Source organism: Rhinatrema bivittatum, chromosome 6, assembly GCF_901001135.1.
Source record: "Rhinatrema bivittatum chromosome 6, aRhiBiv1.1, whole genome shotgun sequence".
In the NCBI taxonomy this organism is placed as follows: Eukaryota; Metazoa; Chordata; class Amphibia; order Gymnophiona; family Rhinatrematidae; genus Rhinatrema; species Rhinatrema bivittatum.
This window is the reverse complement of record NC_042620.1, coordinates 180545177-180558496: the sequence shown is the minus strand read 5'-3', so window position 1 is coordinate 180558496 and position 13320 is coordinate 180545177. Positions and strand designations below refer to the sequence as shown.

General features: G+C 42.1%; 1 protein-coding gene across 1 annotated transcript in view; it reads right to left on the bottom strand.

The window, feature by feature from the left end:
* Positions 1-13320, bottom strand: part of LOC115093865 (aldehyde oxidase-like) — a gene marked incomplete at its 5' end in the record, with an annotated part of 162084 nt that overhangs the window by 38021 nt on the left and 110743 nt on the right. The window contains 3 exon segments of the mRNA XM_029606217.1: positions 1053-1181; positions 1603-1698; positions 6736-6963. Of these exon segments, the coding sequence (XP_029462077.1) occupies positions 1053-1181; positions 1603-1698; positions 6736-6963 (453 nt within the window).

The following is a 13320-nucleotide window of genomic DNA, read 5'->3' as shown; positions in this document are numbered from 1 at the left end:
CAATGGCAGCAACTTCTGGTTATATTTGGGGTGCACAGTTTCCAGAAGAAGCCACAGTCTGTGGCTCCTGGCCAATGCTTCCTCCAAGGAGTGACTAGGTGCGCGCACATTTTTTTTCATTGAGCAACAATTTTTTTAAACCAACAATTTTTGAGCGCCAGTATTAGCGCTGAATTTCTGTATACAGCACAAAGAAAAATCTATGAGAGCGACCATGTAAAACCTGTGAGCGATGCTCCAAAATGTATGAGCAATTGCTCACATGCTCAGCTTAGAGGGAACTTTGCCCCTGCCCAAGAACGGTCATTACAAAGGTTGGGCTGGAGAGAAGGAGGGTTTAAAATAGGGAAAACATTGGAAGTAATTGTGAGTGAAGACTCGTAGCACCAATTCAATTTGCACCCAGCTTCAACTGAGCTGGAAACCAAAGGAGCAGGAGGAAACTGCCAGGCCAAAATAAATGAATTTCAGCCTTTTGTTAATGACCCTGCCTTCCTTCCCTGCATCCTTTTCCTACCTTTCTGTCTTCACAATTCTTACTACATTATTTCTTTGTGCAACACTTTCTCCTTTCTCCTCCCTATCATGTCCCTCCCTGTGCCCATTCTTTCCCTCCTCTATTTCTTTCTCCCCTTGACTACCTTCTCCCCACACTCTTTCCTCTCTCTCTCTCTCTCTCTTCTGCACATTGCTTTTCTCTTGAAATCCTTCACACCTCTTCTTTATGCCTCTAGCTGTTAGCTTTCTAATTAGTAATTCTGTAGGGTTATTTTTGCAATAAATCAAATGTTCATATGAAGCTGCATGTGCTCCTTAAGGCTATTCTAAAATGTAGGAAATCCTTGTAGATTAAAATTTTTAACCAAATTATTATGCTGGGCACTTGCTAACTTTCCTATTCAGAACAGCATTTCCCCACAACTAAAGAACAGATTCAAGTTTCTTACAAATCTCTGCAATTAGATAAATGTTATTTAGCTCTATAAATGTAAGCAGTACATATGTAATGTAGAAGAGATATAAGATGTATAAGGGGGTTTTAAACATGCAACCTGCACTGCTATTCCATTGATGTCAGTGCCTACAGACCCTCCTGTAGGGGTCATGTTGGGGACTGCCGTGGTACTGTTTTCACAGATGTAGACATCCGACATTGGTATCTTCAGTTCCCGGCTAGCAACCTGTCAATTTTTCATGCAGAAAAATATAGAATTAATTGGAGTATTTTGCAGTTACACTGGCCTAGTTTTGGTTTGATCTGCATAATGTACACCAGTAGTATATAATGATATATCCTTATGGTAACATAAATACATATAGCGTTCTTAATAATGCACAAGGACATGCAGACTATATTATACAGTTTAAAACAAATGAACCCAATCAGCAGTTTCTGCTCATGAAATCCTACCCATTCAGTGGTACGTGTTTCTCATTGTGATGAGAAAACAAACAAGAGGAAGATAAACCCAACAATTTTGCATTGTAGCAAAGTTTTTAATTCAAAATTAATAATATCAACAGATTTTGCATGCAGATTTTTAAAAATAGATCTAGTTTTATGAAGTGTATTTGTGAAAATTGCTTATGTTATTGCAATACCTGAATAATTTTGGTGTTCAAACCTTGGCCCAGCTCAACCCCATTGTGATACACCAGCACAGAGCCATCCTTGTAGATATGAACCAGTGCGCCAGCCTAAGGTCAAACAGCAGGACGCGGTTAGAACACAGAAACTGCTTTTTACGTTATGTAAATTCTAACACCTTGTCTTGGCCAAACATGCATTCCATATACTAATTCTGACAGTTGTTATGGCTGCCATGACTGGATTATCCATAGATTTTAAACTGCTCTATTTTTAAAAACCTATTTTTTTTGTGTTATAATTACGCATTATATCTTGTCAGTGGAGATGGTGATGGGAGTTGTTCATGTCCTTGGAAAAGCATTTCTGGTATCTTTGGGAAGGAGGAAGCAGCTCTAGGCCTCAGTTGAAGTGGTGTTAACAGAACAAGAGCTTTCTAGGACACAGGCATATGCTGCCATGCTTCAGGCTCTGTTTTATACATATATCAGGCATGGACTGGATATAGAGTAATCTTCATTTTCCCACTGAATGTATAGCACTAAGCAATTATGTTATTGGAAGTTGCAGAATATAAGAATTTGAAACTAAATAAAATGGTGATGGGCGAACTCTGAACAAGAGATACAGTATCACCGATAGCTGGACACTGGATAAACTAACCATGAGTTAAACATGTATAACCATGGACGCAGGAGTCAACTTTAATCTCCACCTCTCCTGGACTGTGCCTGCTTGCCGTGAACTCTGCACTGGATGCCCAGTCTGAGCTCCTCTAACACCATCAGAGCTGCCGCCTCTGTGGCTCGAGTCCACACTGCCCCAATTACATCATCAAAGGCCGACGGCCCTATTTGAACGGGCCCTGGATGCCAGAGGCACCTGCGCCAGCGGGGCACGTGCATTTGACACATGCATGAAGGAGCGCGAACAAAAGGAGCATGCTCCTTTGTGCGCTCCTTCGTGCACGCCTTCTTGTGCCCACCCAACTTAATTTGATATGTTCAGCACTCTTCCTGATCATTATGCAAATCTCGACAGATAATGGTCAAGGTCACTATGGTGCTCTGCCTCCACCTGTTCATCGCCCTAGACCTTGTAGCAATTTGATCTCTATTCTTTTACTCCCTTCTCATTGTACTGTCTCTCCTGTTAATACGTCTAATTCTCTCTCCATTGCACTAATCAATATTAGATCTATATCTAAAAAAGTATCTATTGTTAAGGATTTATTAGCCCCTTCTGATTTGGATTGCCTGTGCATAACCAAATCTTGGACTTCAGACAGCAATACCTCTGTACTCAACCTTTGTTGCCCTACTAATTACACCTATTATCACTGCCCACGTCCCTATGGCAGAGGAGGTGTCTTATTATCTTCTATAAATGTGACTTTTATTTTTCTCTCTCTCAGCTTAGTTTCCCTGTCCCTTTTGAACTGATTCTTCTGACCTTGGACAATATTAACCTGTGCCTAGTCTATTGCCCTCCTGGTCTTTTAACACACAACCTCTCCCCTATGATTGAATTTTTTGCCATATCCTTACCCCACCCAGAAAATACCGTCATCCTAGGTGATTTTAACTTACAAGTGGATCAAGATCCTCTGTCCCATACAACCTATAATTTTATTAGCGCCATGGATGCACTTGCCTGCAACAATTCATTAAATCACCTACCCACACTACAGACCACACTTTAGATTTCATATTTATTAATCCTTTTGTCTTCTCGTTCAATGCATCATCATTAGTGGTCACTCCAGTCCCATGGTCAGACCACTGTTTAATCCGCTGCAATATTGACTACATAACTCCAGACAAAATCTGTCTCTTCCACTGAAGACAAGAATAACCTTGCTCACCAACATAAAACAATTGATTCCCAGTCATTCAAAGACTCTTTTCTGCCATTAATTCTGAATCTCCCCAATAATAACACTACAGACATGATTATGGCTTGGGACAATGCTGTCCTATGAGCCTCTGGTAACATCTCAGTTTCCCAGAAATCTTTCCAGTCTAGAACCAACTTTATTCCTTGGTTCTCTCAATCCTTGATCATCCAAAAAAGACATGTCAGTGTACTAGAAACTAAATGGCAAAAAGATAAATCTCAATACAATTTAAAGTTATACTAAAGCGAAATAAGTAACTATCACATGTCTATTAATACAGCCAAGAAAGCATACTTTTCCAAACACATCTTTTAAGCGAATAATAATCCCAAAATTCTATTTAATATGGTTAAATCCTTAACCAAAGAAAATAATTCACAGCACTCTATTCCAAAACCGCTTCCAAATCTTAGCTTATGCGAAGCGTTCATGAACTTTTTCCATGATAAAATCCGGGACATTGTGAATACATTTCCAACATCTATCCCCACCACCCTTGATCTAAAACCATCTCATACATAGGAATCATTTGAATTTATTGCTAGCACTGAAATAATCCAAATTATATCCAAAATGAATCCTTCTACCTACCCTCTCTCTCCCTGTTCCACTGCCTTATTTAAATTGATTAAAGAAAATATTGCATTGCCTATAGCAAACATTGTTAACTCCTCGTTATCCTCTGGTTCTCTTCCATGTTGATTAAAAAAATCCACTATAACTCCAATACTGAAGAATCAGAGCAATGCGTCTCACGATTATAGCGCCTTTCGTCCAATATCTACCTTACCTTTCATCACAAAAATCATTGAATCTGCCATTTTAAAACAATTCTCAGATTACCTGGACCAACATTCCATTTTAGATCAATATCAGTTTGGCTTTTGAACATACCACAGCACTGAAACACTTCTTCTGTCCTCCACTGATATTCTTCACCGAGGCTTTGACTCTGGAACATCATACTTATATATCTTCCTAGATCTGTCCTCAGCCTTCTATCCAATATTGGCATCACTAACAATGATTTAAATCCTATCTCTCTAATAGAACTCAATCAGTCATCATCAGTGCTGATTCCTCTACTTGGTACCATTAAGTACTGGTGATCCTCAGGGATCTGTGATCTCTGCTACCCTGTTTAATATTTATCTCTCTCCATTATGTCAGCTTCTGTCTACCCTTGGTGTCTCATACCGCATATATGCTGCCGACATACAATTTTTCTTCCCCACACGTCTTGACTGGGGATCTACAGTACAATTTCTCACTCTTTGTTTATCTTACATCAAAACATGGCTGTTTCACCATAAACTTAGCTTAAACTTATCCAAAAACAGAAATCATGATTCTTGGCAGTCCTCCTTTCAATAATTTACCAATACACATTTCTGTCGATAATATTAATATCAATTTCACCAACAAATCCAGGAATCTTGGCGTTTATTTCGACCTTAAACATAACATGCAATCTCATATTCAGTCTGTCATTAAAACCTCATATTACAAAATTCGCCTATTAAAATATATTAAACCTCTTCTAGAACCTGAAGCTTTTCAGACAGTTTTACAATCTACTGTACTCACTGGTTTAGGCTACTGTAATGCTCTTTATGCAGGCCTTCTGACTACATCACTTCGACCGCTTCAACTTGTACAAAACACTGCCGACGGTAATGTGGACCCTTGACCTGTGTTGGGATTGACACTACCTGGGAGGAAGACCTGCTGCAGGTTCCCAACAACAGGAGGCGAGGCTGACAGGAGATAGAGGCCGGCTGGAGCTTCACCAATACCAATCCCGTTCCCTGTGGGTTGAGCCTTTGGGTGCTGGGACCGGCTGGACTTAGGTGGGCCCCTGTATGGAAGTTCCGACGAAATACTAGAGGCAGGTTCCACGGTGGCGTGGCCAGGTGGGAGGACGTCCTGGTCTGAGGTCCTGGGAAAGCAGCAAGCAAACAGCGAGAGGTCCGATCCAAAGTCCTGGGCAGGCGGCAAGCAAGCAGAGAGAAGTCCAATTTGAAGTCTTGGGCAGGCAGCAAGCAAGCAGAGAGAGGTCCGGTCAGAGGTCAAAAGTCAAAAGGTCCGTCCGAGGGGAGAAGGAGCGACGGGAGAGGAGCCGGGAGCTGGAAGGCGGAAGTAGGAGCAGAAGGCAGGAACAGGAGCGGATCCAGGAGCGGAGAGCAGGAACTGACTAGAGAAGGCACCAGAACCACCACACAAGGCAGGAGACTCGTTGCCAAGACAGAGAGAAGCAGTGGAAGCTGGCCTAAGTAGGCCAAGGGGGTGACCTCATCTGGAAGGGCCCTTGGGAATTTCCCACCGCTGGCTCTTTAAATGGAGATCAAAGATGTGCACATGCACCTAGAGGCTGAGCCTGACTGTCCGGGAGACTGGCGGCGTCTGCCCTGAGAGGAAGACCCGGTGCTGAGGAAGAGGAGGCCGGGCATCGGGGAAGCGGCACGGGAGGTCTGGCGGTGAGCCGGCTGACAGTATGACGTCGGGAACCGTTGGGGGGCCAGACTGGAGCGGCTGGCGCAGTCTGCGGTTGCAAGAGTTACTCTCTGGAATCAAATCATTTGTCTATATCATCCCAGTTTTATATAATCTGCAATGGCTACCCATTAACTGTACAAACGTCTAACGATTATTTATAACTTAATTCAAAATAAAAACTGCTGGCTTTCCTCCACTTTACACTTATACACCCCTTCTTGTGCTCTAAGATCTCAAAATCAAATCTTATTACAGGTACCTTCTTCAAAATCCACCAGGCTTGTTATTACCCGTGAAAGATCTTTTTCTATTGCAAGAACACTCTTCCTGCTCACATTTGGCTTATCATTGATACCAAAGAATTCAAAAAAGCAGTCAAAACACACCTTTTCAAATCTGCTTTCTCTGACTTTTCTAGCCCTTAACCTCCCTAACGTGCTTCCTTTGGATTTTTTGCTTCCTTATTTTCTCTGTCAACTAACTGCCCATTTCTGTCTAGCCAATATTGTTTCTAGTTTTATGTATTTTTATTTTATCTCTATTTTTATATGGTTTTTATTGGTTTATTCTATTTTATTGTTTTTTAGAATTTCATGTACGTATTTTTTGTAAACTGCTCCAAACTTCAGAGGAAGCGGTATATAAGAACTTTTAAATAAATAAATAAATAAAATAAATAAATTCAGTATATTCTCCATCTATTTAAAACATTATTATTAATGATCTGACTTTTAGGACATATAAAAAAACTGACCTGATGAAAAACCTTTTCAACATATCCCACGGAATATTTAAGAGGAATAATGGCGATCCCTTTCTTTTTCCAGCAGTTCAGCTTGTTATATTCCTCAATGCTGGTTTTTCTGCTGTGATAAGAAGACTTCTCCAGACATTCATTCCAGCATCTACACAAATTTGTTGCATCAAATTTTTGTTTGTAGTGTGTTTCGCTAATTCCTTTGTACATATTTATCTCCCTAATCTGAAAAAAAAGAGTGTAGAACATCTCAGGTTCTATAGCAATACAATTCATATATCGGTTTGACAAATTATATATTAGCTGAATATTTCACCAGTGGTATAGTAAAATTAGTTGTGTTATTAACTCATTGATGGATTCCACCATCGTATGCAGTATAAGAGCATGAGAACGTAAGTAGTAAGAAAACAGAACCAAGGTATATTGCTTGTTACAGTTACTGGATATGTTAAACCAATATTGATTTTACTCCACTGCATCTGTGGATGTGTAGTTCACAATTTTCTATGAAAAGCAGGACTAAAAAACATAGATCCAATAGCGGTAAAACTAGTGCTAACTAAGGGTCATTCATCAAATTGCATTATGGCATTATCGTGGGCGTTAGGGTCTTAACGACCGTGATAACACCATAATGTATGCGATAAATAACGCATCACAAGATGCTTATGCAAATTTTAAAAATGTAGTCAAAAGGGAAGTGTTTATGAAAATGAGTTTATGAAAATGCTTTACATTGCATGCAATAGCTAACACATGGTATCGTGGGATTTAACACTGGAAATAACTACACCTTTTTCCTGGCATTAAGTCTGTAATAGCTGTGCGTTACGGCCGAAATGGGATTTTAAATAAATAGATTTGTGATATTTATAGCAAATCCCATTTCAGGAAGAGGGAGAGGGAGGGGGGGAGAGAGAGGGAGAGAGAGAGAATGAGAAAGCACCTCTGGGAAGGCACACATTAGTCAACTTTTTATACCACTGTGAGAGGGGCCATTCTGAACTTGGGATGAGGTTTTGGTTGTGGCCTAGGTTTTGGGGGGCAGTTTTACATGCACAGTCAGAGGTACAAAAAGCACAATAGACATCAGTTCGGGGGTTATTTTCACTTTTGAATAATAGTAGGACTAGGGGGCATTCCATGAAGTTAGCAAGTAGCACATTTAAGACTAATCGGAGAAAATTCTTTTTCACTCAACGCACAATAAAGCTCTGGAATTTGTTGCCAGAGGATGTGGTTAGTGCAGTTAGTGTAGCTGGGTTCAAAAAAGGTTTGGATAAGTTCTTGGAGGAGAAGTCTATTAATGGCTATTAATCAATTTTACTTAGGGAATAGCCACTGCTATTAATTGCATCAGTAGCATGGGATCTTCTTAGTGTTTGGGTAATTGCCAGGTTCTTGTGGCCTGGTTTTGGCCTCTGTTGGAAACAGGTTGTTGGGCTTGATGGACCCTTGGTCTGACCCAGCATGGCAATTTCTTATGTTCTTATCAGTGAAGATTTTATGTGATTTGGAGTGATGAAAGGTACACAAAGATGAGAATTGTACATTGTACTCAGCGCCATTTTGAAGATTGGCAATACGGCCCCATATTGCCAATGGCACCGACGCCATTTTGAAGATTGGCAATACGGCCCGCGTGCAGGAGGTTGCTCCTGGACCCCCGCTGGACTTTTGGCAAGTCTTGTGGGGGTCAGGAGGCCCCCCAAGCTGGCCAAAAGTCCCTGGGGGTCCAGCGGGGGTCCGGGGGCGATCTCCTGCATGTGTGACGTCGGGAGCCAGGAACCAAAATGGCGCCGGCGCTACCTTTGCCCTGTCACATGATAAGGGCAAAGGGCCACCGGCGCCATTTCTCTTAACGCAGTCTTGGCCAGAGAGAGGGAGATCGCGTCGGGACCCCCCCACTGGACCCCAGGTAATTTAAAACATTTTGGGGGGGTTCGGGAGGGTGGGGGATTTGTTTTAAAGGTTCGGGGTGGGTTTTAGGGTTTTTTGGTGTGCCGGTTTTCCCGCCCTCCGCCGATTTATGATTTTTAACGATTTAAAAAAAAACAAAAAAAACCCACGACGATCAGATTTCCCTCCCCCCCCAGCCAAAATCGATCGTTAAGATGATCGATCACACGATTCACACCCCTACTTCTCTGTACCTTCTCTATCGCAATTATATCTTTTTTGAGATGCGGCGACCAGAATTGTACACAGTATTCAAGGTGCGGTCTCACCATGGAGCGATACAGAGGCATTATGACATTTTTTGTTTTATTCACCATTCCCTTTCTAATAATTCCTAGGACCATTCCTTTTCTAATAATTCCCTTTCTAATAATTCCTAGGACCTGCTACTGAGAAAGTTCACTTTCTTATCTCACATATAGAAACAGCTTTTAATATAGGAATCTCAAGTAAGTTCTTACCTTGAGAATGAAGCGTTAAAATGTTAGCATGTACTAACCCGACATTCGGGTCCCCCGAATTTCAAAGGCCTGAACCGCAGGAAATACGATATTTCCCATGGCGGGCCAAAAATGGAGCCCGAACCAAAAGGTTCGGGCTTTGCACATCCCTATTCTGTACCACTTATGCGCACCCTACAAAATCGCATTGTTCAACTCCACAAAACTACAAATTTGTCTGGTCTACTGCCCCCCCCCTGGATCACTAGACCACAACTGCTCTCCATTACTTGAATTTCTTATGACCAATATCGCATTAAACAAACTTATTATCATCCTAGGTGACTTCAACATCCACATGGATACCATCCCCCACTCAACTACATGCCAAACAATCACAGATGCGCTTTCAACTCTGCAACTAAAACAAATCATCAATGCCCAACTCACAAAGCTGGACACACCCTAGACCTCATCTTCATTAACACCAAAACATGGTTAACCTACGACACAAACATAACCAAAATCCCCTGGTCAGACCACCACCTCATTCAAACCAACATAACCTATAAATCCAACCTCGCAACAACACAAAACACACCTACGACAATGACCTATCGGCCCCTCTTCAACACAGAAACCCTCCAAGAAAAACTACAAACCGAACTAACAAATATAGATCTATCCAACTCTGAAAATGCCACAAAATCATGGCTCAGCATTACCAAAACAGTTGCTGACATCATAAACCCCACTATCACAAAGACAATAAAAAACCCCATATCATCTGAATCAATGGTACAATGACAACATCAGATCTGCCAAATGTAGGCTCCGGAAAAAAAGAAAAGCATGGCGCAAGAACAAACCAACAGCACTACTTACCACCTATTGAAGCTACCTAGCTCACTACAAAAATCTCATTAATAACACCAAAAAAGAATTTTTCTAAAAAAAAATCAACAATTTCCAACACAACACCAAAATGCTATTCTCCATAGTACAAAACCTCACAAAAACCTCAAACAACCAGAAAACACCTTGCACCAAAAATGGAAGTGTTATGGTTTTGAGGTGTTTGGTGGATTCTTAGGGTCTGCAGTGATGGCCACTCCCATGGGGAGGAGCCCCGCGGGGAACTGCAGTACCAGGCTAGACTCAGTTGCACAAACACAGAGATAGTTTTATTATACAACTTGTGGAGTCCACCAGAGGTGGCAGTAGAGAGTAGATTCCTGCAGCAGCAGTCTTGGGTCTTCAGCTGAGGAGATCCGTCCCACAATGGTGGTGTAAGGAGCTCCGATGCAGGTTTCCAATGAGCAGCTGTAGGTGAGACAGACTGGTAGATGTTAGATTACTTACAACTCTTGTAGCTGTAATGGTAGAGTTCCCAGCAGATAGAGGTAATGGTAGCAGGCACCAAGGTAGACAACTCAGGCCCTCAAGGAGTGAGTACCTGGATACTGGATAGGCACCTGAAAGGAAGAATAGGGCCCCCAAGTTAGTAGAACCCCGGAGGGGAGAGAGAGAGAGAAAGAGAGCTTCCAGCAGCAGCAGGAAGCGGCAGAGCAGCTAGACCGGAGAAGTCCAATCATTGCTAACTCAAAGTTAGTTAGCAAATGGGCAGTCTAAATACCCAGACAGAGGTGGGGAACTTCCGGGGCCGTCCTGAGTAATTCCCATCCTGGCTCCTTTAAAACGACAGCTGACGTCGCCGCGCGTGTCTAGGCAACGTCAGGGTGCGGGGCTTTGGCAGTGGTAGCATCTCAGCTGCGAGGGAAGGCCTCTCAGCCCTGGAGCAGACCCGAGGGAAACCAGCAGCATCCTCCAACCCCGCCTCGGCAGCCCTGAGACCAATGAACCACCTCGGAGGTGGGTGAGTAGGCTCGACCCCAGCCTCCAGGGTCAAGAAGCATAACAGGAAGCAATGAATTCGCCGAATTCTTTAATAAGAAAGTTATGAATCTAATCAGCAATAATCTCAACACTAACACCCAAAACATAAAGATGCAAATAAAAGAAATCCCAACCTGGTCGATCTTTGACCCAGCCTCCCCTTTGAAATCCAAACAATCATCAAAAAATTGAACCCAGCCATCCACCCCCTCGACAGCATTCCGATAACAACCCCCAAAATAATTGAAACCGCCATAACATAAACTCTAACCGATATCTTAAACCTATCTCTTACAGAAGGAAACTACCCCAACTGCCTCAAATCAGCTATAATTAAGCCCATCCTAAAAAAGAACAATCTAGACCCTGACAACCCTCTAAACTACCGCCCTATTTCAAATCTACCACTCATAGCCAAGATCATAGAAATAGTTGCTCACTCCCAACTCACCGACCACTTAGAAAAGAACAATATCCTATATCCGATGCAATTTGGCTTCAGAAAAAACCGCAGCACTGAAACACTGCTACTCTTACTGAACAACACTGTGCTCAGAGGCTTTGACAATGGTCAAAAATACCTACTCATCCTATTAGACCTATCGGCAGCATTCGACATGGTAAACCACTTTGTTAAACTGTAAACCGATCCGATATGGTAATCTACTATGAAGGTCGGTATATAAAATTGTTAAATAAATAAATAAATAAATCCTCCTGGACTGCCTTACAGAAATAGGACTATCTGATACAACCCTACGATGGTTCTCATCATACTTATCTAACAGAAGCTACCAAGTAACAATCAACAATACCTTATCCAAAAAAATTGACCTAAACACAGGAGTACCCCAAGGTTCTGCCCTATCCGCAACCCTCTTCATCATATACTTACTGCCATTATGTCATCTCCTAAGTGAACTCAACCTGACCCGCTTCCTTTACGCCGACGACATACAATTACTTATACCAATTCAAAATTCACTGGAAGAAACCTACAAAAAAACAGCCTCATACCTATCCACAACCAAACAACTGCTAACCTGCATGAAACTCATAATAAACATCGAAAAAAATGAAATAATAATCATGGAATGGAAACCCAGCCCCTCACCACCACCTCCCATCTTGCTCGAGAATCAAATGGCACCTATTTCCCCAATTACACATGCACATTGCACGCAACTAAGGAGTCATCATCAACAACGAACTATCCTTCAAGAATCACATAACAACTAAAATTAAGGAGGGATATCACAAGCTACTCACACTAAGACATCTAAAACTATTTCTAAAACCAGAAGACTTCAGAACTGTACTTCAACTGCTCATATTCTCCAACATCGACTACTGTAATTCCCTACTACTTGGCCTACCATTCTCCAACACCAGACCACTCCAAATCCTACAAAACACAGCTGCCAGAATTCTAACAGGCACAAAAAAACAAGAACATATAACACCTATCCTTATATCACTACACTGGCTCCCTATAAAATTCCAAATCAAATCAAGACACTGACCATCACACACAGACTAATACATAATGAGCATTCAAACTGGACAGCCTTAAACATCAGCCTTCACAATCCCCAACGAAACCTAAGATCAAACCACAAAGGCCTCCTGAAAATTCCCTCCGTCCGCACAGCACAACTCATAACAATCCGAGAAAGAGCATACTCCCTCGCCAGCCCCAAAATATGGAACACACTTCCGACCAAACTAAGGATGCTACCCAACCTAAAAGCATTCAAGAAAGATCTAAAAACCTGGTTGTTCACCAAAGCATACAAAGACACCCAAGGTCAACACAACAGCCCAACCACAACAGACCTCCTAACCAGACATAAACAGGATCACATCCCTCAGACAACATAACTACCTGAACACTTAATTTTGCTAACTGTAAACATAACCACCCCACTTAATTGTTATCTGCTACCTTAATGTTACCTTGCTCTGTATCATTACCTGACTTTACTTTTTCCCATCGATAGCAGGGCTGAATTAGCCATGCTGTCATGGGATCTGTCAACCAGGCCCGGGAGGCGGAGCTTGTCAAAGCAGAGATTAGATTTTAGCTCTCTGCAGCTGCGCGTGTGTTCCCGCGCAGGAAAGTAACAGATTCTCCTCAGTCTGCTTTTTCCGCGAGCAGGATCGCACGTGGGGCTGACTTCTCCTCAGCGTTTTCTTATTTTCTTGAAATGTCAAAAAAGCCGGGGTTTAAACCCTGTGCCTGTGGCAAGGTAATGTCGGTCATAGATGGCCATGACCGATGTTA